Source organism: Astatotilapia calliptera, chromosome 14 (genome assembly GCF_900246225.1).
Source record: "Astatotilapia calliptera chromosome 14, fAstCal1.2, whole genome shotgun sequence".
Classification (NCBI taxonomy): domain Eukaryota; kingdom Metazoa; phylum Chordata; class Actinopteri; order Cichliformes; family Cichlidae; genus Astatotilapia; species Astatotilapia calliptera.
The window spans coordinates 25,984,053-26,006,893 of record NC_039315.1 but is presented as its reverse complement, the minus strand read 5'-3'; the positions used below and the strand labels follow the sequence as shown (position 1 = coordinate 26,006,893).

Sequence of the window (22,841 nt, the reverse complement as noted above, 5' to 3'; positions counted from 1 at the left end):
TAAATGTGTCTACTGTCTCAGTGGCTGATAGTGCCCCACGGGCCTCGGTGTGAGCTTGAAGACATTTATAATGTTTAAGTAGTTTAATGTGTCGGTGCTGACGATAAACATTTTGAGTGAAAGCCGGGGAACTTTGGTAGCACAGAAACAAGTGGCCATTCTTTGTGACCATATGGATCGGTCCCTCATATTACCATTATTTCACCCAAAGGCACCAAGTTAATACTCAAAAAAGCTGCAGCAATACACACAAATAATAACAGTACTTGGTGACAACTTTGCTTTTAGCCTTTAACCCTCTGGTGTCCAGGGTATAATTGGCCATTTTTGACTACTTTTGATTTGGCCTCTATATTTCACCTTTAAAAACTATTTATCTCGCGCCAATCTGTTATTTTCTCATTTTGACAAACTATATCAGCACCATTTATCTAAATTCAGACAAAATTTAAAATACCAGTAGAAAGTGATATTTTTGACTGCAAAAACCACAAGCATGTTTAACGAATAATTTTCATAATTGTAATTGTAAATTTTTTAAAAATATGCACAACTTTTGCAAACAACAAAGTTATATGGTTATATGGTACAATCAGGTGCTCTGCATCGAATAAAAAGGGACACACGTTATTTATGCAACTCCAAAAAATAGTTTGTGTCCACTATAACATAGATGAGAACAGCACAGGGATAAATCCGGCAGGTCTGACAGCAGGTGTATCACTCCTGTTTTCCATGTGGAGACAGCGTTTACACTGCAATATGCCTTTGGTGGCTTTTTTGCAGCAACTGTGACATTCACTAGTAGAACTGACACACAAAACAAAAAAACCACTACACTACACACTACCTACACAAGACAACATACTAACTTGAGACTCCAAACATGGTAAACGTCACAAATCTCTCAAATATCAAAACTCTCTCTCTCTCTCTTTCGCTCACTCGCTTTCTCTCGCCGGTCACTCCTAAAACTTCCCCCTCTTCCCAAACAACCAAATGCCACATGTTGCCATATCATTTTTTTATTGGTTGACATGGTACATTTTTCCACCAATATGGAAGGAGTGTTTTTTCTTTTTCTTTTTTCACTCACAGGCAAAGCGTGTTTGCTAGCGCTCTCCTTAGAAAACGTCGTTTTTACCGTTTCTTCCCAGAGTAAATGCCACTGTTTTATTCAGAAAAACAAACAAACATCAGTTTTACGTGGCCTATCAACACAATTTAAAAAGCAGCATATAGTTTGAAGTCCGCACGTTCGACCCAAGTTGAAATGGAGACTCTGGGTCCGTCAACCCCAGAGGGTTAATCAGAAAGCCTTAAGTTGGCTAGTTATGCATCGGGCTAATGTTAAGTAATGTTAGCTAAGTTCACAGCATATTCCATAATAGCGCTGCCATACTGCATCACACTCAGTGCATTTCTCCAGCGAGTTTGATAGCTGGCAAAATAATAGTCATAATTTTTAAAAATAGCTTCTGTAATGTACACGTACTGGGAAATGATTTACTAGGACTCACCTGTCATGCGACTAGAGAACGCAAACTCCACCATTGTTGTTTTCTGTACCATAAGTGGAAGAAAGGCATAAAAGATGCGAAAGTTAAAGCCAACTGTGGTAACTGGAGCATGTGACCTCCAAACTCAATAAGTGGCTCCAGCAGATCCCAGGAATGACATCTGAGATCTCTGTCTAGAAGAGACTTAGGAACAGCAAATACACTGCACAGAACACTCAAACTTCCAGCTTAAAGGATAAAATGCTGCCAGCAGGGGCAAGTGTCAGCAGGGGCCAAAGGCCTGTACAGAACTGGACTCAAGTGCAGAACCAGGTACGGAGACACCTGAGTTAAATTCACACAAAACAAAGGTCTAAGTGGTGAGTTGGGTGCAGAGATGAAGAGCTGACCTGGATTCCAGGATTCCCTGTGAGTGACGGTGGAAGAAGGGCTGGCAGTGAGTTGTGGAAATTTCCCTCCTAGAGATTGGAGTGTGGTGTAATTCCAATGATAGTTATAACCAGTATCCAAAAGGCGAGTTCAGTTGGAGCGGTGGTGTAACGATGGAACTGTAGCACAAAGAAATCGAGGTAAGTATACACAAAACTGGGACATAGAGCAAGAACTCTATTTATTTGTATTACTTTAGTACTTGCATTTATAATACTCAGGGTGTTGTGCTCTATTTATTTGTATTACTTGTTATTCTGCTTTCTTTTTATTCTGTTTCTTTCGCTCCGGGACCTTGTGCACGTAATTTTGTTCCACCTCATTTTTTTTTATTTATGAGCATTGTATATATGTTTTTCTTCAGTTAGATGTTTATGACAGTTTAAAATTGAGATGCAAGCTTAGGACATAAACATAGCTCAAGCAAATTTCCCCTTTATCTACAATACCGGAATAAAGATTCATCTAGAAAAATACGGAAAAGCTTGGTATTATCAACGATTAAATCTGACAACAGCTGGGAATAGGGAACTTAACCTTTAATGGACATGTAATAAACAATAAAGTTGAAAAATATTTGTGACTATCATAATTACCGGAAACTGATAAAATGATGATAAGGGAGTGGAAATGAAGAGTTGACTTTTTGGAGATTTCTTAAATAAATGTAAAAGAAATAAATCAGAAATTAAAAAAAAAACAAAAAAAAAACAATTATATCATTATCAAAACATCATAAAATGTGAAACTAGGAAAAGAGAAGACAGTTTTAGCCTGTGCTATTTGAGAGAAAGAGAAATTTAAATGAGAAGAGGGAAAAAAAGCTTAATGGACTGCTGACGTGCTTAATGATACATTTGTTGAATGCCCATGAAACATCTTTTGTGTAAATTGCTTCAAGTTTTTGAAAGTGGCTTGAATATCTCCAATCACCTTTTCCAAGTCCAATTTTCATCCATCCTTTAAAAAAAAAAGAAAAACCTTTCTTTCCCCCCTTGTCCTCCCCCCCCCCCCCCACTGCCCACCCTTCCCCCATCTCTCCCAGTCCTTTTTTCACCTCTTTTCTTTGGTTCTTATTACCCAACCTAATGATAGCCAGTCTTCACACAGAGAGGCACTGATGGCAATGTGCGCCTATCGTTATATTTAGATCTAATTAAAGATCATTATAATCTATCACCACAATGGAGACCAGACTGTGATAGAGTCAGAAGAATGGGGATGGGAGACAGAAAGGGAAGCAGGGAGAAAGAAAGACAGGACAAAAGAAAAAAGACAGAAAGGCTTATTGTGGGATCTGTGCAGGAGGAGTTTGAGAACTTGAATGTGTCTCAGTTGTGGAAAACTACTACTCCATATTGTTCCATAACTACACCCTTTTTTCCCCAATTATCAAATTGGGAAATGTGATTACAACACATTACAGTGATTGCGATCCTTGTTGTGGCTCAAGAGGAAAAAGAAAAAGGATAAAAGGAGTAGTGATGAAAAAGTAACAACTAAAGAGAGGTGCAACAATAAGGTGACCCCCAGTAGTTTTACTAACCCTTGAGAGAGGATGTTTTTTGTATGGTATTAAAATTAAATTGGATTTTCTTGGGTAAGGCAATATTTAATACACGAACTGTATATAATCAATATGTACAATACAGTCTTACAGCAACTATTTATAAGTGTGAGCTAAAGAATTCTTGCAAAACACCTTAAGCACAGGTAGCCCCATTGAGACTCAATGTCTCTTTTACAAAAGAGATCCTACCCATAGGATAGAGCATGGCTATTCAACTACGAAGTTAGTTGGGCCAGATTTTCAAACCGAGGAATTTATCTGGGCCAGATATTTTTTTTTAAGCCAGTAAGCAGCAGATCATGATCAATTTCAAACCCACACAACTGTATTGAAAAACAAATAATTGTTTTATTCCTATTCCCCTGTAAATCTGGTGACCTCTCACAAATGCACACCAAAAGGTCCATTTAAAAAAAAGGGAGCTATAACGAAACTATTTTTTGCACATTTGAAATAATAATAATAATAATAACAAAAAACCATTTTGATAATTCCCTTTCAAATTAAAATAAATATTTCGCTGACCACTCACTTTTCCTGCCATGGATGGAGCCCCATCCGTCACAAGTATACAGACACGCTTCATATCCAGACCATTTTCCTCAAAAAGAGCTGAAATCTTCTCAAACATTATTTCGCCAGCTGTGTGTCCCTCTAACGGTAGTAAGCCGAGCAATTTCCCATCCAAAAAACGGACATATACGCACAACTGTGCATTATCAGTTCTGTCTGTGACCTCCTGCTATAGACATTACATCAGTTTTCTTCAGGTCATCTAAAAGCATTTCAAACTCGTCTGACGCCAGAACTTCAACTCTACGAATATTTGAACTGTCTGACAGGGGTACGTTTTTAATAGCAGATGTCACACTTACTTTAAATTTTTTCATCACTTTTCACCGCATCCACCACGGCCAGCATGCAGTATTTCGCTGTTTCAGAATCTGTGAAAGGCCTTTTCTTCTTCGCCAAGAAGCAAACACGAAGGGAAGCTGCTGCCGCTCTCTCTTGGGCTGTACAGGACCCTCACCATGGTAGTACAACTCCGGTTGTAAGATTATTAAACTCGGTAAAATTAATAAGTATTTGTCAGTCCAGGCAGGGTTAAACCGACAGTTTTCATTGTCAATTTTGCGCTTTTGGAGTGAGAAAGACATGCTGTTGTCGCATCATATATAACGATGATTGTTTAATATGTTTACATCACAGTGCATTGTGGGTTAAATATTGCTAGGCTACTAGGAGTGTTGCATTCACAGTCTACACTACGCTGTAGGAATTTTAAATTTTTTTTTTTTAAATTAACTAATTTTTTGCGTTTTCTCTGTCTTTCTGCCAGGACCACAGGCAGGGCCACTCGCAGGTTGCTTCTGGGCCGCATTTGGCCCGCGGGCCGCCATTTGAATAGGCTTGGGATAGAGGCATAATAGGTATGAAGTGACATAGTATTATTGTATTTGAAACTTTTTGCCACATATAGGGCACATTTGAAAAATGGGTATTTAATTGCAAAGAAATTAATGAATTTGAAGAACAATCCAATTCAGCATCTGACAGGAGAACAATTTGTGGCCCTGTTTTAATATTTCTGAGAAAGGCAAATGGAATACTACTACTATGATGATCCCTGTAGCACAATCTGTGGTGCTGATGGTTAAAGCTTGGTGTTTTAATTTTGCAAGTGCTCTCCCTCTCTCTCTCTCTCACACACACACACACAAACACGCACGCACACACAGGGGAAAGGCATTTTGCTAAAAATTAATGGGTGGATAAAGTGATTATTGTTTTGCAATACATCTTTTTAACATCAAAGCTTTGTAATCAAAAAGAGGGAGCATAATCATTTTTGCATTTTCTCTCTGCCTGTACGACTAAAAACACATGCACTCTCCTAAATCCACCCCAACATCACATTACCAAATCACGATGACTCTGTGAATACACACTGTTTATTAACATCTAACAAATTCTCCTTTATTTTAAACAATGTAATGGCTATAAATTAATGTTTAAGAACCATTCATTGTTCCCTTATTAAAAGTGAATTACACAAATGTGTTTTAGTCCTTCATGCTAATAATGTGATTGGGTGTCTGTGTGTGTGCATATTGTGCAGAATGCTAGTTTCTGAACATGTGCTGCAGCTGGATGCTCGGCTAGGTTATGGTCTCCAGTTCAGTCCAGTTCTCTCTGCCTCACTGTGTGCGTGTGTTGCCCTTGTTGTGGCTGTTGTTATTCCCAACCCCAGGCTGAGTGAATAAAACAAGGCCAAGACAATGAGAGGATTAGAACAATAATACAGTACAACACTGGAATATTCAGTAGAAACACCTATACTTTAAAAAGCAAACTACTCTGAGCTAGAGGTAGAGCAAATGTCAGACACATGTGAACAATATGCTTTGAGTGATTCCTCCAGCTATTATTATGACCGTGCCAAGGAGGAGATAGAAATAGTAGGAGAAAAATAGTGGAGGAATTGTATCGTTGTATTGCAGGCAATGATTCAATGCTTGTTTCACTGTATCATCTACATGTTTCAAACTTGATCTTGTACTCAAGTTTACTGGAATAATGCTGGACAATTCGACTAGCAATAAACTTGTATCCAATGGTAATAATGAAATGACAAAATACATATATTAGTATGCGTGCGTGAACAATCTTTTATCTATTTATTATGAGAAGTTCAAACTTATGTTTCAAGTGGTATGACTATATACATTTACATAGTAAATAAAGTGCTCCTAAAGTAATCAACAAATTACATCAATTAGAATTGTTTTCCTCTTTAAATATCATATTTGATAAATACTGATATGCAATAACTGATATGCTCTCCAAGAAATCTCTAATCTCCCTGAATAAACTGCATCTCTTCTACCATGGATTGCTATTGCTGATGGTGGCCCTTATTTTGCTCTGCAGCCTGAGTAAACTCAGCATAACAGAACATGAACTAGCTGTTCACCTGCTGCAGCTTCTGGTTAGAGCAACCTTAAAGCACACAGCAGAGCTCCTGAACAGAACAAGAATCACCATTAACAGTCCAAGATTGTGAGATAAACCCAATAATGAAACAAGATGCTTTCTGATGAAGACACTCGATGATACTAATGTAATGTATACACACACACACACACCCGAACGTCTAATATTTTCTTATGACGCTTCCAATTTAACACTGATTACATAATTCTTTTTACTGATCATTCTTCCAGAAAATTTCACGTCAATTTCAGTCATAGAAAAGATCAAACTGTTATTTTCCTAACACTGTCACATGCCTGCTGCGAGTTAATGCAGCTGAAAACACATTCACCTGTCTGTGTTGCTGTTCTCCACTAAAATGAGATCAAAGAATGAACAGTGACAATTTTCTGACATTATTTGCCTATGTTCACTGTTATTCACTTTGTCATTTTCAACTGGTGCTCATTTGGTCAATGACTGTCACAGAAACGTATTCTTCCTGAGATGAAAATGGTAAAAACAATACCTCAGCCTAAGTCACCTCCAATTTCTGCTCCCTGCACTTCTCATGAATACTTCAACAAACTACAGACCTCACATATCATTCATCCTCCTCTGTTTCTTTTTCTTGCAGCTTTGCCATATCAATCTTCAGCACAACGGATAGCACATGGCTTCACACTTTTTGTTTCTCAACCCAGAAATTTATGTTCATAACTACGCCTGCTCGTCTCATCACTCAGGATCTATCTCGTCTATGTACCTTTTCACTCTGTCTGTGTTGGGTTGTCAAACTCTCATCCTCCTTGCTCTCTATTGCCCCATGAGAGTGCATTATAGAAGAAAAGATGACAAGAAGAAAAGAAAGTGGAAAAATATTTATTAATTAGCGTTAGAGTTCTATTGTGAGCAATAATGAATTTAATGAATACAGAGATGAAGAAAGAAAATGAACCACAAAGGCAGAAGAAGTGCAGAGAAAAAGAAATGCACTACAGCTCTAATGTACAAACACTTGTTTATGCACATAAACAGAGACAGATCATTTGGCAGTTAACCAACATGTTTGTATCAGTCCATTGTGTCTGTAATGAAAGGGAAATCTCAAAACAGTTTAATCTAACAAGCAGCAATTTGCTTGGTTTACTAAAAACTTAAAACAAGCAAAAATCCTTTAGCTTTAGCAGGAATATGCAGATGCTTTGTGACTTTAGTTTGAGTTGAGTTAACGGTTTAATTTAGAGTTGTCACTCTTAGGTGGGGCAATGCTGGGGGAAACAGGGTGATTTGATATGCAAAAACTCAGCCATTCTCTTTAGATATATGGCAAATGGACAGAGATGAATAAAGACAATTTTAGGAAGACAAGAAAATAGAAAAGAAAAATGTTTTATTCCTTTTCCTTTGACACACACACACACACACACACACACACACACTCATGCATGTATATATATAAAATGGGGGAAAAGGGTGAATCCAAATTTTAATTTCATTTTTTTAAAAAGTATATTGAGAAAGAAAGGTTGCGCCACACACAAAATGGATTTAGGTCTGTGTTTTTATGAACACACCATTAAAGAGTAAATATATGACAGCACTAATGGGCTATTGGAGTTCCCATCGCACATGATGGATGGAATTAAAGTAATTGCCTCTGTGTGTTTAAATCAATTATAGAAAACTGCTGCAGAGAGGCGTGACAAATTGCAAGAAGAGTCCTCACAATATTCCCTCCTGTCTTTATGTGTGTGTGATACACACCCCAATGACATTTTCCTTGAAATTATCTTTCCCATTCATTTCACTTCATTGCTCTCTTTGCACTAAACCCCATCCATATACTTCACCATGACTATGCATGTTGCATGTAGACATTTATAGTATAAAGATATTTGTGTGGGCATGTGTGTCCATACCTGCTGGTGTGCACAATTTGTGTACCAGTGCACATGAGCAAATGGCATCAACTTCTTTCATCTAGTTCAGTGAGTTTCACTTCGGGAGTTATTGTGTCCTGAGGGTAGGACTCCTGCTGACATAATGATTTAAAGGTAACTCTCTATGGACCTAGACAATTTAGGTTAGAAATAATGCTCACTCCAAGTCTGGAGAGTTGCATTCCTTGCACTGTTTGTTTGCAGCAACAGCAAAGTGTATATTCTTTCTAAAGGAAACTGTAAGAATGTATTATAAATACTGATTTCTAAACAATGAATAGCTAGAAAAACAGGGAAGTAAAGGAATACTCCAACACTAAGACTTGTTTGTGATGATTATCAATATTGCAGTCTTTATTGTTGGCACACCTTCATTTACTGGATATATGGAATTTGAAGTTAAGTTTAAGCAGTGGGAGTATTGGCCTTAAACTAAAGAGGTCCTTAGGTTAGGTGCATTACATGGTGAGACCCCTAGCACTACACCTAGCATTCAAATATGGTAAGCCTACTTTTGAAATTATTTTAATATATGATATATGAAAATGATAATTTCAGAGTATTTAAGTTGAACTACAGTATATGCAGTCGGCAGATCTAAAGCTAAGCTAGCTACTAACCATCCATAGCTGTCTACAAATTATTAAATGAGTAGGTTAATCTGCAATTACAGTAAGTGCAATTTCTAAGTTATTTACTATTTTGCAAATGATCCTTTTTCTTCCTGCCCATAGATATCCATGCAGCTATGGCCCAGTTGATGCTAACTAATTCCATTCCTGTCTTTTTAGTGGTTTTAGATAAGATATTGAAACCCCAAAACTTCTCTTGAATTCTACCAAAGTCCACTATTTAGATTCAGAAAAGTTTATATAATTATTTAGCCTTGTTGTGCAAACAAGCCTGCATCATTTCATAAATATAGAATTTGAAAAGTAATAAATTGTATCTAAAAAGTTACACTATGCACTAGATACATGTTCTGATGAGTTTTGGCAAACACCCATTTGACTAACATGTGTGTCTCACCTGCTCTTGTTCCCTCTCTGTTCTGTCCTCATTCTCCTCTCTCCCTCCCTCTCTATTCCTCTCTCTCCCTCTTTGTGCTGACAATCAAGCCAAACACCAACATCATCAAATATACAGTTGAAACCAGATATTTATGTACTCTTCTGATAAAAACACAAACACTTTTTTAATTGTAACATCAAATCAGACTAAATGTTTACTTTTTTAGATTGATAAATATAAAAAATACATTTGTTAACTTTAGGAGTAGAGAGAGAAACTATCTGTATTTCTTAATTGCACTAAATTGTATTCAAATTTGAGCCACACTTACGGAGGTCGACAATTCTTTTCCTGGTGTTTTGGCTGATATCTCTTGATTTTCCCATGTCAAAGAAACAGGCTCCAGTGTTGCCAACTTAGCGACTTTGTCGCTATATTTAGCGAGTTTTCAGACCCCTTAGCGACTTTTTTTCTAGAAAAAGTCACTAAAAAAGACGTGAAAGCGCGTATCGCTTTTACTCTCAACAAGCAGCGGGTGCTGTAACGCAGTCAGTTCTTCTTTTACTCTTATGCTGTTTTGTGGATCACAAGGTTTAAAACTACTTATAAACACACACACACAAAGTAACTCCACCAGAGTGCCTATTTCGGGTCACTTTTGCCGGTGCAAGCCCAGGTAAAGGAGCAGGGTTGGAATTGTGACATTAAAAAAAGCAATAATTGCTAAAATAAATGTAATTTGTAGTTCTAAATAAACTCTAAATGCATTTAGGATGTTTTTTACTCACTTTATGTCTCTTATGTTATTTCTCTCTCCAACAACATAGATTACAATTAGATTAGCATGACCAATTATGCAAATTAGGCAATGACGTCTTTAGCGACTTCTAGCGACTTTTAGGACAACCAATAGCGATTTTCCTTACTGAGGAGTTGGCAACACTGACAGGCTCTGTGTTGGGGTGTCTTGTATGCATCCACAGGTTTGCCACCAATTTACTCACATGGACTCTACTAACCTATCAGAAGTTTCTTCAGCTCAGAATGGAATCATCTGGAGTTTTCTTATTAATTAACAATAAACTTAGTGTATATGTACTCCTAAATTTGATGAAAGTGATTAAAATAGACATCTCCCTCTTTTTATTCTGACATTTAACTAATTAAAAAGATATTTCAACATTTATTTATCTAAAACAAAACAAGTTTACTCTAAATTGATGTTTAAAAGTAAAAAAAAAGAAGAATTATGTTTTCTCCCTAAAGTGTCCTTCCAATGATTTACTTTCCTAGTGAATGTTTCTTGTTTTGAGATAATTTTTTGTTTTACACTCTATCTAAAAGCTATTTTTGCTTGAAATAAATGTAAAATGGTTCATTTTTAGATTTACAGACTAAATAAGAAAAAAAGTAATATATACTTGAAACAAGTCTAATCATCTAACACATGAGACTGGAAACTAGCTTGTAATGTTCAAAACAAGATGGACAAGATAATCTGGCTAAATCTAAGACAATAAATCTTGTTAAGCTACAAGAAATTTGCAGTGTATGTAAATATCTGGTTTCAACTGTGAATATACTATTATCTATTTTATTTATTGAATTTTATTGTTTTATTTATATTTTGATATTGCTAGGGATGATGCAATGATCGGGGACCATTCTTCATTTCGTTGTTCTCGTGACAATGACAATAAAGTTTCTGATCTGATACTGCTGTGTATTGAAATTTCTCTTGTTTTGCGTAGAAATATACTGAACAACATCCATCCATCCATCCATTCGCTTCCGCTTATCCTTTTCAGGGTCGTGGAGCCTATCCCAGCTGTCATAGCTGCCCACTGAACAACATACAAAGCATAATATATAAAATAACATCTACCTGAGTTTTTTCTTTGAAAGACGCTCCTTATGTCTATTGTTGTGTTCATCAGTACACAATTGAAACGGATTTAGAGAGTTTGTTTAGCCGTGGAGGGTAACAACTGAAAATATGAAATGTAAGCTAAGGCTCTCTCAAAAAATCAGCATTGTCATTCGGCTTTTTATTTATCCATTTGTTGATTCACTCGAAGAGCAAGTAACGCAACCAAGTGATCAGTTTGATATCAATCTTTTGTGATATATATTTGTACAGTAGGGGAGACCGGGGATAGTTGTAACGTGGGTCAGTTGTAACACTTCCAATTTCTCCAATCAGGGCTAAGTTTCAAATGATGTGACTCATCCTGTGCACGCCCAATTCAGTTCTGCTATCACATGTGAAAAATCAGCACATTTTGTCAAACACAGACAATTTAACACGAAAAAAAGTAATTTGTATGCCAAAAAGTATGTTTTTCTACTTTATTTAAACTTCTAATAGCATTATCTGCTTTGCAGTTAAACTCATCAAACCTGAATTATGTTATTTGTATGTCTATGGGGATATATTCTGTGTAGGTCTTTAGTGCTAATGTTTTAGCCGTTGGCTGTAATGTTAGCTAGTTCATGGCTATAGGAGTCTGGGTCAGTTGTAACAGCAACAGTCTGGGTTAGTTGTAACAATAATGCAGATGTTACAACTTACCACACTATTACTTTAACTTATATTAAACAAGTTGGGGCAACGACATCAGCAGAGAGAGGTTCACTGGTCACATTTGTATATGTGGTTAATGCCATTGGCAACACAATTCCTCCACTGTTTGTGTTCCCACACATACATTATGCAGACCTCTGTGTCAGAGATGGACCAGTAGGAAGTACTGGTAGTGGAAATATATCAGGATGGGTGCAAGAAACAGATTTCCTCATCTTTCTGAAGCAGTTTGCAAACCACACCAAGGTATGATAAAAAGTAATGGAATTGCGATGCTGGTGAACAACTACATTTTTTCAGCTTCATTGTTATGTTCAAAATTGGTGCAAGAGTTGTAGGTCATAATGCCCACTGAGCCAATGAGGCCAAACTCAAGGAAGACCAACCAAAATTAATGAAATATTCAGTTGCAGAAAATTCCATAATTTGTCTTTTTTGGGGGGTTGGAATATGTTCAAAAGCTAGATTTCTGCATTCTGTCACACACACACACAGCTACATAAATGGCTCTAAGTGCATTCATGTGTTGAATAAACAAAGATTACATGTTAATATTTTGTTAGTACCCTTATTTCATTGTGTTACATTTCACCCCGGGATATGTTACAACTAACCCAGACTATGGGGTTAATTGTAACATTTCACTCTTTGTGTTTGAGACCATACCATGCAATGGGTAATTGTGCTGCAGAGAAAATAGCTGCACTATTTAATAGCAGAGACATGTAAATACTTTGCATTACATTTTGAATCCACTACCTTAAAAGAGCTTCAATTTACAGACAGAAATGTCAAAAATGTTACAACTATCCCCGGTCTCCCCTACGAATGATTTGCTTTGGTACCTGGTAAAACTTAAGCTCTCCTCTGTCTGCAGCAAACTCGCAGGCAGTAGTGATGTGTCTGTCGCAAACGAAATGGTTCTTAGAGCTGGGTCTTTGACATGAACGACGCGATCAGGCTCCTTATCGTGAGCCGTGTTTTTGTTTTGTTTTTTTCTTTCTCTCACCCTCTCTCTCGCACTTTTTTTCCGCTTCACTCTGCACGCCAGCCTTGTGCTTTACGCTGGGATGAGGGGGGAGGGGTGGTAGTTACACTCGCAGTAGCACAGGAACAGAACGGGAGGGAGAGACAGAGAAAGAGAGCCAGGGACAACAACGTCACATCAGAAAGGTATAGTAATCATCCACAACTATTTTCAGTTGCAGATGATAAAGGATACAGAAAGTTTATTCATGCAGGCCCATATGACAGAGAATGTGCATCTTCTTTTTGTTTTCATATTTTCATTTATATTTAATTATATTTTTTGTGTTGTGGTTTGCAGTGTTTTGTACGGTGGCCCTGAGAGGCCACTGCAACTTCAGAAAACACTTGCAAAAAGAAAAATGCTGCAAAAAGGAAAACGCTGCAAAAAGAAAGACGCTACACTGCAACTTCAAGAAAAAAGCTGCACTGCAAAAAGAAAAACGCTACAAAAAGAAAGACGCTGCACTGCAACTTCAAGAAAAATGCTGCAAAAAGAAAAGCAAGTGCTGCAAAAGCACACAAAGCACAACGGAAATAGGAAAAAAGACAACGGAAATGTTCCTGGGGAGACAATAACCCGACTGACCAGTTGCACGAACCAAAACATGCTAACCAGTGCGCTAGGACTGGGACACACTTCAAAGAAGTGGAGGAGAGGTAAATGTGTTGTAATCTCATGATTCTAATAATACTACAGATATCTGGAATATATATTCAAAGATAATTCTAACAAAGATAATGTTTAATGTAGCCTTAGAAATGAAGCTTTTTGAAACTCGAGAACAAATACTAATAAGTCAAAGTCATTAAGGAATATTGCAGTTAATGTGTTCAGGTTTTAATTTGGCATTGTCTTCATCAGGCAATGTATTGTCCATATTGTGGAATCCAGCTAGTGGGGCAAATTGGAGTTTTTTGTGGGTCCTGTGGAACTAACATTCAAGTTTTAGCACCTTTTATAGAGAATGGTAAGCACTTCACTTTCCTAAGTTCTAGTATTTATTGCTCACCTTTTAATTGCTTCATAATGACTTATATACACCACAGTAGCTTCAGTAGTGCGTGTTAAACTTTTTTTTTTGGGGGGGGGATTATTATTCATGTGCCATTCCAAAGTACTATATTCATTTCCTTATTCTAAGGTTTTTGTATTGTTAAAGACTCTGTATGCAAAGATAAATCAGAATTCCAAAAACGCAAAGGCATGAACTGGTAGGTACTAAGAACTGTATTCTGGTTTAAGCCTGCCACCGGTTCTACGGCATAATTTTAAAAACTAGTTTACGACTTAATAGGGCATATGTACACAGTGACGAAATTCTTCTAACTTCTCTAATTTTGCTCATTTTGAGTTGTCAGCATAGAGGTCTTAATGAGAGTGATAAGTCCTGAATCCTGGTCCATGTTCTTTGAGCTTTTGCTGGCCTTTATTTAAGCACACATCAAGAAGATTAAATACTTGAGTCATGTTTATTGAGACTTGTTTCAGATGTGGTATTTTTTTTAAAAACACTTATTAAGTGCATTTGTGGATTCCTGCGTTTGTAATTATCTTTTCATGTTTTCTCTTCAACCTTAGGCCCAGTCTCAGTCACAGACATCATCAATAAGTATTTCTCTGAGGGCCATACATATGAAGTGATCCTGGATTTTCTTGAAAACAAGCATAATATTTGTATGAGTCTGAGAACATTAAAGAGGAGGCTAAAAGATGCTGGAATGACTAGAAGGACAGACTTTACTCCCACTGACATTGTCATTTCCACTGTTACACAAGAACTGAGAGGCTCAGGTCAGCTTCTGGGTTACAGATCCATGTGTCAGACACTGCGACAAAAGTATAATCTGAAAGTTAAAAGAAATGATGTAATGCACATACTCTCAAGACTAGATCCATATGGTGTTAAGCGTCGCTGTAAACGCAGGTTTGTTCGAAGAGGATATTTTTCAGAAGGACCAAATCAAGTGTGGCATGTGGATGGTTATGATAAGCTGAAGCCCTTTGGTGTTGCTATTAGTGCATGTGTCGATGGATTTTCAAGGAAGGTTATGTGGCTCAGCTGTGGCAGCTCAAATAATGACCCAGGTATCATTGCAAAATATTATATGGAGTGCTTGTCACGGTTTGGTCAACTTCCAGCATGCCTTCGTACAGACTGTGGCACAGAAAATGGCACAATGGCAGCCATTCACTGTGCTTTAAGATCAGACCATGGAGATGAACTTGCAGGAGCCCACAGTCATATGTATGGTACCTCAACTACAAATCAACGGATTGAAAGTTGGTGGTCTTTGTTCAGAAAGCAAAGGTACATGGCTTTTAAAATATATTCTGAAACTAAAATTGAATGGTTCTGAAGGTGTTTCGTGGTCAGCGATATACTTTTTTTTGTGGGTGGGGTTTTATACTCAAATATTAAATTACAGTCACAAACAAACAAAGAAAAACATAGTCACCTACACATTTTTCTCATGTGATGCACAACTGCTTCAAAAAATATAATAAATGGTTTGGTATACCAGTGACATTTGTTTGTATTAAAACAACACACTCAAAAAGAAACTCCTACTCAGACATTCCACAAAAGTCCTAAAAAGGAACTATAAAAAACAACAAACAAACTGACATTCAACATTTTAATAAATTATTATGAATTATGAAGATTGATGTATTTAAAATTGAGTAAAATTTATTCAAATTTGTGTGCCTACGTAGTACCAAACTAACATCTAGATCAAATAGTTTACCTGTAGGGAGTCATATAAATATAAGAACAAGGGTTTCTTCAAATTTGAGAACTGTAATATGAGTAATATAAGAACATTGATCCAACATGACAGAAATTTGTTAGAAGAGGTCATTCGTTTCAGACATTTCTTCGACTTTGTGTGCCAAAAAAAAAAATACTGATGTTTTCACTAGCTTTTGGATTTCTGTGTGGTATCTAACAAGTGATAACAGCTTCAGTGTTCATGTAGAAATAAAATAGTACATTTATATGGACAGACCTGTATATTACAACTTTTCTTAAGTTCAACCGCCAAATGCAGGAATAACAGAAGGATTAATCATTTTGTTAAATTTTGTTATTTGTGTGAAGTTGCTTTTTTTTTCCTGCAGTGCATTGATGAAACACTTCAGAACATGTGAATAAGCTTTTCTTTGAACGAAATTGCACACATTTCAATATTCTTAAGATTACGACTATTTTTTTAAAGAGGACAATTACATTGAATTACTTGTGTTATTAAATTTTATATGCCTTGTCATTCCACCATTAGAACTCAGTTCTGGATTGAACTCTTCAGTGACCTGAGGGAGAGGCATCTTTTCAACGGCAGTCATGAACATAAATGCCTTCTACGATATGTCTTCCTCAATGTCTTGCAAAAAGAGCTTGACGAGTACAGAGATCTCTGGAACACTCACACCATCCGACCTGTGCGCCAATCTTGTTGTCCATCTGGTAAACCAGAAGCCATGTATCACCTGCCTCATAGGTATGTATTTAGTCCATGTATTTTATTTCATAGTTTTACTAAAATTTTTCTTCCTCAGTATAGTGTATTGTATGTGCAGGATACCTGTCCAGCTTGCTGTTATTAAACCTTTTGTTCATTTATAAAATGGTTCAGGAACAGTCCATCCATTATGTGCACTCTTTTCTTTCTTGACCTAACCACTTGAGTTAAGTAAGCAGTATATCATTTAGGTTTAACAATTTGCCCTAACTGTTACTCACAGCAGGTATTACACACACTTTAGCAATTGAATAGTGTATTTTGTTGTTTTCACCTTTTTGCTGAATAGAAATTAAAGCTGCCACTTGTGTTTTGCCATTAGTTCTGTTCTCTGACTTCATGCACATACTTTTTATTTTTATATTTTTTTCCAAAAAAAAAAAAAAAAGTTAGACAATCATATTTTAACTTTGGATCACATCTTGGCTAAAAATGACAAATGTAGATATATGCATAATTAAGATTCTTTAAAATCACAATTTCCAGAACTGACTTTTAATTATAAGATTGACTTTGCGCTTTTGCTGTAACCTTGAAGGATAGTACCTGGAGAAGTGACTGAATTTGTTCATTTTTCTGACTGACCTAAGGTATGGTGGAAGAGAGTGTGGATTCCAAGTGCCTCAAGACATCCTGCACCAGTTTGATGACATTCTACCTGCTCAGTACAGTCTATGTGGGGACGACAATCTCCAGGTTCATTTCACAAACTTGGAAAGACAGAGTGAGCTCCCTCGACCAGTCAACTGGACTACTGCAGTTGAAAATTATATAACACTCAAAAATATGACTGGACTTTAGAAGTCAATGTAAAATCATCTGCTAGATGTGGGTACAATTACCACTGACACTAATTGTCACAAACCAACTTTAATGAGTATTGAAAAAAATAGTACCATAGTTTTTATATAAATAGTTTCACTACCGTCAACTTTTCAGTGTGTACGCTTTCGACCTGAAGAAATCAAAAGACCATACTGTACAAAATAACTTGTTCCTTTTAATTAGGTGTTGTAACAAACACGTTGATTAATTTGGAGATCTGTTTTACAAACAAAGGTTTACAAAAGCATTCAGCGAGACCTGTATTTATGTGGGTTTTTCCTATTTCTTTTTTTAACTCCAAGAACAACTTGCATATCGTACAAAAAAATGTAATCAAACACAGAAGTGTTTGATTAAATAAAGCCTTTTAACTGAATTTATCAGATTTTTTTCCCTGTGTTATTATACTAGCGTGTCTCAGTGCATTAGAATACTTCAGAAATGTTTTATTTTGTTACATTGGCAATTTCTTAACACAGTGAAATATGTCTAACTTGTTCAGCTGTCCCACTATGATACTATGCTTTTGAAATTCCAAAACCTGATTGAACTTTCTGCGATGCATTAAACTTTATGTGATTTACACAAATTATTATAAATTATTAGAAACAAAATTTTCAGATTTTAAAATCACAAACTTCAAATGTTTGCTAAAACCATAAATGTGGCTTAAAAGCAAAAGGACTTGGACCTTAGGGAAGCCCAAACCCAGGAGAGTTCTGGATGCCATAATCTATGGCTTCTTGGAAGTCCTCATAACTGTGTAGCACTAGGATTTTGATAGTATTTGCACAGACATCTACTACAGGGAAGCGTGAAGTGGTCTGGAAAAGAAGTTGTGGCTTTGGCTGAATTGCTGCAGGAGGAATTTCTCTCAGTCCAGTTGCAAACATAAGGATGTCTTCAAGAGACAGACTTCCATTTCTCTCTGAAAATGTAAAGAGAATAAAAGTTATTTCTAATGATAATAAACAGGGAAAAGGTGCCATTACACTTTGCTGACATAAATGTACTCATTTCAACCTTTTCAACCAAATTTAATACCTTCTACAGAAAGCAGATAGTCTTGCCAGTAGCTTAGTACTCGTCTCCTCTTGACGCCTAGAGCTGCCAGGTGGACCAAATTGCACATGGAAGATGTTCTCAAGAAGATCAGCTGTCAGCCTGGTCTCAGTGTAGCACATGAATGAGAAGAAGAGTGAAGGATGCTGTTCCAGAGCGTTTAGAAAAATACATGACTACATGAGGGCACATCCTTTATCGCTATGCCTGTAATACTCTGCCTATTGCCTTAATATTAAATAATTTTTTGAACAATAATTATTGAAAATATTTTGTCATGTCATTATACTGCCGCAAGTAGTGGTGGCATGGGCCGCGAAACTGAGACACAGGCATTAGAGCCTCTTAATGCTTGTTTTGTTTGGGTTTCCACCAGAGTGGAATTAACAAAAAATAGAGAGGGCATAGCCTAACATACGAAATAGGAAAATAATGATGTGTAATCTATTTATTTCAACAAAAAAACTGTATTCTGAATACCACCTATTTACACAGTAACTGTAACGGAATACAGTTACTCGTATTTTAAATACGTGACAGTGTTACATGTATTTCGTTACTCCCAAACACTGCAAACATATCTGTAGTATTATTAGAATCATGAGATTACAACACATTTACCTCTCCTCCACTTCTTTGAAGTGTGTCCCAGTCCTAGCGCACTGGTTAGCATGTTTTGGTTCGTGCAACTGGTCCGTCGGGTTATTGTCTCCCCAGGAACATTTCTGTTGTCTTTTTTCCTATTTCCGTTGTGCTTTGTGTGCTTTTGCAGCACTTGCTTTTCTTTTTGCAACGTTTTTTCTTTTTGCGGCATTTTTCTTTTTGCAGTGCAGCGTTTTTCTTGAAGTTGCAGTGCAGCGTCTTTCTTTTTGCAGCGTTTTCCTTTTTGCAGCATTTTTCTTTTTGCAAGTGTTTTCTTAAGTTGCAGTCCGTTTGGCCTCTCAGGGCCACCGTAGTTTTGTGTTGTTTCACTTTAAATTTGTTTAAAAGGGGAAAGCTGAAAATTTAAATAGTTAAAAGTTGAAATGAGAATAGCTGGATTTTGTATTATATGATTTATTTATTACATTTTATGTGGAGTAAATAAATAAAAGTATGTTCATGGTGGCCCCTAGAAACAAAACACGTACAAACTCCAAAACACGTAAAAACTCAGAAAGCACATAAAAACTCAAAACACGTACAAAAGACAACAGAAGTGCTCCAGAATGCTAGGTCCAGTGTTGAGCTTTTGTTACCTAGTGGCTATACAAGCCAGGAAGTACCAACGACCGGATTTGGTGTGTGGTAGTAGAAGGTAAACGAACATTTTTTAAAATTATTTGAATATATATGAGTGCTTGTGTATAAATACACAAACAATACACATATGGTTTCAATTGTGTAATTTAAGTGATCTAGGTAGCTCTGTTTTGGAAGTTCAGTTAACTCTAGAAATGTGTTTTGGAGTTTGTACGTGATTTTTGGAGTTTGTACGTGTTTTGTCTCTAGGGGCCACCGCATATATTTATATATAAACATATATAAATAAAACCACTTTTTTTTACATTAGTAATTCCTTTTGTGCATAATTTTATATTATTGTTAGTAATAAATTAATTAAAGCAACAAAACAACCTGAAGAGCTGGTTGGGAGCCGAAAGAGTCGGCTCTTTTTAGTGAGCCAAGCCGAAAGAGCCGGTTCTCTAAAAGGAGCCGGAAATCCCATCACTAGCAGGCAGCAGCTTCTCTCCCCTCGCTCACAGGCGTAAGTGCTGTGCTGAGCTCGGATCATACCAAAATTAGGGGGGATTTACGACGGTGCGCTCTGTGCTTCGTGTGTTGTTTTTGTTTTATAGAGCTGTCAGTCAGGCATCTAACTAACAAATTACACTCCAAAAGACCCAATGCTTCTGAAAAAATGGCCCGGGCTTCAGCCCAGTAAGCCACCCCCCGCTACGGTGATGGTTGACTCCAAATCTCCTCCCGAACACTGTCGATTTGAGAACGCAAGACCGAGACAGCGAGACCAAGACCACGTAAAAGTGGTCTTGAGTCTCGAGACCAAGACCGGTCTCAAGACATCCAACTCTATGTTCTGACAGGGGTTTCTGAAAAAATTAAAACGTACAGCTCTGCTATCACTTCCGACATAAATCAAGACAGGAAACTAAACAGCAGTGACATTTGTAAGGTTAGTGAAGTTGGGCTAGCTGGTATATAATGATGTGCTACGTGACACAGATATGTTAGCATAATATAAACACAGTGAAGCTGGAGGATGAGCGCTACCTTTTTTCCACTCGATAAAAGTTAACGCGAGGGTTCCCAATGGTTAAGGACAAAGGCAGGATCCTGTAAATGGACCAAACTTAAGTCAGCAGAACAAATGAGATAATCCATCCACAATAGGAAGTTAGTCATTAATTTACTGCTGCATGGACTGGGCTGTAGTTCGTAAGGTTTTAAAAACTGAGATGGAAACTGGTTTTAAAAGGTGAAGCCAGCTAAATGAATATTTGTAATATAAACCAAAAGAGCCCGTCAGTGATCACTGCTTTTTTTAGGGGCCGTTTAAATTTAAATAGAACAAGACACATAGCATTAAAACATCTTAAAAACATAACAGCCTTAATAAAAGCAGAGTAGTTTGGACCCGGAAGCAGTGATCATATGTCATCACTTAAAGGCTGGTTATAATGTGTATATAATTCAGGAATGATTGACAACTCCAAAAAAACATTGAAAATTTAAAACAAAGCTTTACATAACATTTTGCAGTACAGACCGACCCCAGTCTGTGAGGGTGGGAAAACAAGTCTCCCACTCTATCTCACTCAATACAGGAGTACCTCAGGGCTGTGTTTTAAGCCCTCTGCTGTACTTGCTGTACACGTATGACTGTGTAGCCACATCGGACACCACCTCCATTTGTCAAGTTTGCTGACGACACTGTTGTTGTGGGCCTGATCTCCAACAACATCGAGACAGAATACCTGGAGGAGATTAGGAACCTGGAGACCTGGTGCCAGGAGAATAACCTCCTCCTAAACGTGAGCAAGACTAAGGAGCTGATCGTGGACTGCACTACAAACCAGGCAAGGAATTACAAGCCCCTCATCATCAGTGGCACGCCAGTGGAGAGAGTGGACAGTTTCCGATACCTGAGTGTCCACATCACTCAGGACCTGTCATGGTCCTCTCACATCAACACCCTGGTTAAGAAAGCCTGCCAGCATCTCTTCTTCCTCAGAAGACTCAGAGACTTCCATCTGCCACTGAGAGTGCTCAAGAACTTTTACTCCTGCACCATCGAGAGCTGCAAATAGTGGTGCGCTCAGCCGAATGTATCATTCAATCAGAGCTTCCTGACCTGCTGTCCATCTACACCAAAGCCAGGAAGATTACGATGGACCTCTCCCATCCCAACAATTGACTCTTCTCACTGTTGAGGTCTGGGAAGCACTTCCGCTCTCTTAAGGCCAAAACAGAGAGAATGAGGAGGAGCTTCTTCCCCCAGGCTATTCGGGTCCTGAACCAGGTGTAGGACTGGACTCCCTCACACACATCACAACACTATAGAACTGGACTCTCACACACATCACCACACGCACTCTGGTTTTTCTTCTTGCACACTTCCTATAATTTATAATTTCTTTTGTCTAATAATCTCTTACGTAAAGTGTTATTTGCACATTTTTACTGTAAATTTCTAAGTTAAAGCTGTAAATTTTGTAGTAACCCGTAAATTTGTATATCTTACTGTAAACCTACTGTCATTTAATGGTCGGCACTGCACAGCTATAAGTCTTTCACCTCATGTCATACTGTGTATGGTTGTGTGTGTGACAAATAAAATTTGAATTTGAATACTTGCCATACCTTTCACTGTCCTAATGGTTGGTCTGCTTTTACCAGAATAAATTGTAATCTCATAGTTAAGTACTTCAATTACAATTCTTCATTCCATTTTTAGTAGTGACTCAAACTAAATTCTGTTTTAATGCAAATTTTGGTGAACACTAACTGGCACTTGAAAAAAACGGAAACCGTAACATCACATATGTAGGGGGATGAGTCAATGAATATAATATATGAAAACCAAAGAAATGGAATTTGCCATTAGTCTTTAGTATGTATGACAATGTTCGCACAAAGTTAAGGTTTAAGGTTGGACCACCCACCCAATCACTATCCTTTGTATTTTTTTTTCTGGCACGCTAGCCCTTTTATTGTGAATATACTATATATATTGTGAGATATACGTAAGTACCGTGTTTTGTCTACTTTTCCAATGAATACCAAATGCACTTTGACAGCATTTATCTTTAATATATCCCTGTGCTGTTGTCAAGCTGTCATGTTAGGAATTCGGTGTAGAGGAAACCCTAAGA

The 22,841-nt window shown here is 37.2% G+C and overlaps 1 protein-coding gene and 1 long non-coding RNA gene across 3 annotated transcripts; one reads left to right on the top strand and one right to left on the bottom strand.

Moving 5' to 3' along the window:
- Nucleotides 1-13,590: 13,590 nt before the first annotated feature.
- Nucleotides 13,591-17,463, top strand: LOC113036999 (uncharacterized). Of its 2 annotated transcripts, XM_026193685.1 has the most exons (5): nt 13,591-13,716; nt 13,922-14,027; nt 14,639-15,368; nt 16,342-16,560; nt 17,172-17,463. In XM_026193685.1, exons 2-5 carry the CDS (start codon nt 13,925-13,927, stop codon nt 17,380-17,382), a joined length of 1,263 nt encoding a protein of 420 aa, XP_026049470.1. In that variant the 5' UTR covers nt 13,591-13,716; nt 13,922-13,924; the 3' UTR covers nt 17,383-17,463. The 2 variants fall into 2 exon arrangements, with proteins under 2 accessions (XP_026049470.1, XP_026049471.1); XM_026193686.1 differs by lacking the exon at nt 13,922-14,027.
- Nucleotides 17,464-17,561: 98 nt separating this feature from the next.
- On the bottom strand, nt 17,562-18,668 carry LOC113037000 (uncharacterized). The gene is made up of 2 exons (XR_003274537.1): nt 18,451-18,668; nt 17,562-18,334 (listed from the first exon to the last, which is right to left on the bottom strand). It is a non-coding gene; the product is annotated as an uncharacterized LOC113037000 (long non-coding RNA).
- Nucleotides 18,669-22,841: the final 4,173 nt, after the last annotated feature.

What these genes read in the sequence shown, in the direction of transcription:
- LOC113036999 (XM_026193685.1), top strand. Translation starts at nt 13,925, where the DNA reads ATGTATTGTCCATATTGTGGAATCCAGCTAGTGGGGCAAATTGGAGTT. An exon ending in AGCACCTTTTATAGAGAATG is followed by an intron (nt 14,028 to 14,638) that starts GTAAGCACTTCA and finishes CTTCAACCTTAG; the next exon opens with GCCCAGTCTCAGTCACAGAC. An exon ending in ATGTATCACCTGCCTCATAG is followed by an intron (nt 16,561 to 17,171) that starts GTATGTATTTAG and finishes GACTGACCTAAG; the next exon opens with GTATGGTGGAAGAGAGTGTG.